The sequence below is a fragment of the Penaeus monodon genome, chromosome 23 (assembly GCF_015228065.2).
Source record: "Penaeus monodon isolate SGIC_2016 chromosome 23, NSTDA_Pmon_1, whole genome shotgun sequence".
NCBI lineage: Eukaryota > Metazoa > Arthropoda > Malacostraca > Decapoda > Penaeidae > Penaeus > Penaeus monodon.
Genome location: NC_051408.1, coordinates 7,005,101 through 7,006,005, shown reverse-complemented (window position 1 = coordinate 7,006,005; position 905 = coordinate 7,005,101). Strand labels below are relative to the sequence as shown.

Sequence of the window (905 nt, the reverse complement as noted above, 5' to 3'; positions counted from 1 at the left end):
CAAGCCTTTCGCCTTGCAGCTGTCAGCGGTGTCGGCGGCCCTGCTGGTCCTCGCTGCCTCGCCCTCGCCGGCCTCCGCTCGCTCCCTCGACGCCTCTCCTTCGTCTGCGTCCTCGGGAAACCACAGCCTCAGCAAGCGCTCTCTCTTCGACCCGGCGTGCACCGGCATCTACGACCGCCAGCTGCTGGGGAAGCTGGGGCGCCTGTGCGACGACTGCTACAACGTGTTCCGGGAGCCCAAAGTGGCCACGGGGTGCAGGTCGGGCATGGGGCGCGGTTGAGAGTTCTTAATAATAGCCTTTTGGCAAAGGTTTCCGAGGCCAATTCCGCTGGTTCTCGACGTAGACATTCCAGTCGTGTCTCAAAGTAAGTTTCCCGTCGACTGCCTCAGTAATCTGACAACCCTTCCCTTCCAGGAGTAACTGCTACTACAACCTCATCTTCCTCGACTGCCTGGAGTACCTGATCCCGAGCCACCTTCAGGAGGAGCACATGGAGGCCCTGCAGACCGTCGGCAAGTAAAGCATTTCCCGGAACCGCCCTTCCTCGACGTCGTGTGCGAACGGCCCGGATTCACGAACGGCTTCAAGCAGGTCGCTTTGTTTTGGTTTCGAGCGAGTGAAAGCTCGGACACCCGCTACTTTGACTTGATTTCGTGCTTGCGGCTGACTGCCTTGGCTAGGTCGATTCTGCTCTGTTGCTGGAGGAGGAGATGGCGTTCATGTGTCTAGGTTTTGGGTTGTGTCAATGCCTTTTCGACTCCAATAAACTTTTCAAACTTTTGTAACTTTCTGTTTTTGCGATCTTAATTTACTTTGAAGGGAAATCACATGAAAAAGTTTCTAAAATGGGGAAAAAACGATAAATATTCACAATCTGCGTAAACTCTTCATCTACTAAAACCTA

General features: G+C 54.1%; 1 protein-coding gene across 1 annotated transcript in view; it reads left to right on the top strand.

Moving 5' to 3' along the window:
• LOC119587755 (crustacean hyperglycemic hormones 4) overlaps nucleotides 1–781 on the top strand; it is a 1,205-nt gene extending 424 nt beyond the window's left edge. The window contains exons 2-3 of the mRNA XM_037936441.1: nucleotides 20–258; nucleotides 416–781. Of these exons, the coding sequence (XP_037792369.1) occupies nucleotides 20–258; nucleotides 416–521 (345 nt within the window). The 3' untranslated portion in view covers nucleotides 522–781. The remainder of the gene's footprint in view (nucleotides 1–19; nucleotides 259–415) is intronic.
• Nucleotides 782–905: the final 124 nt, after the last annotated feature.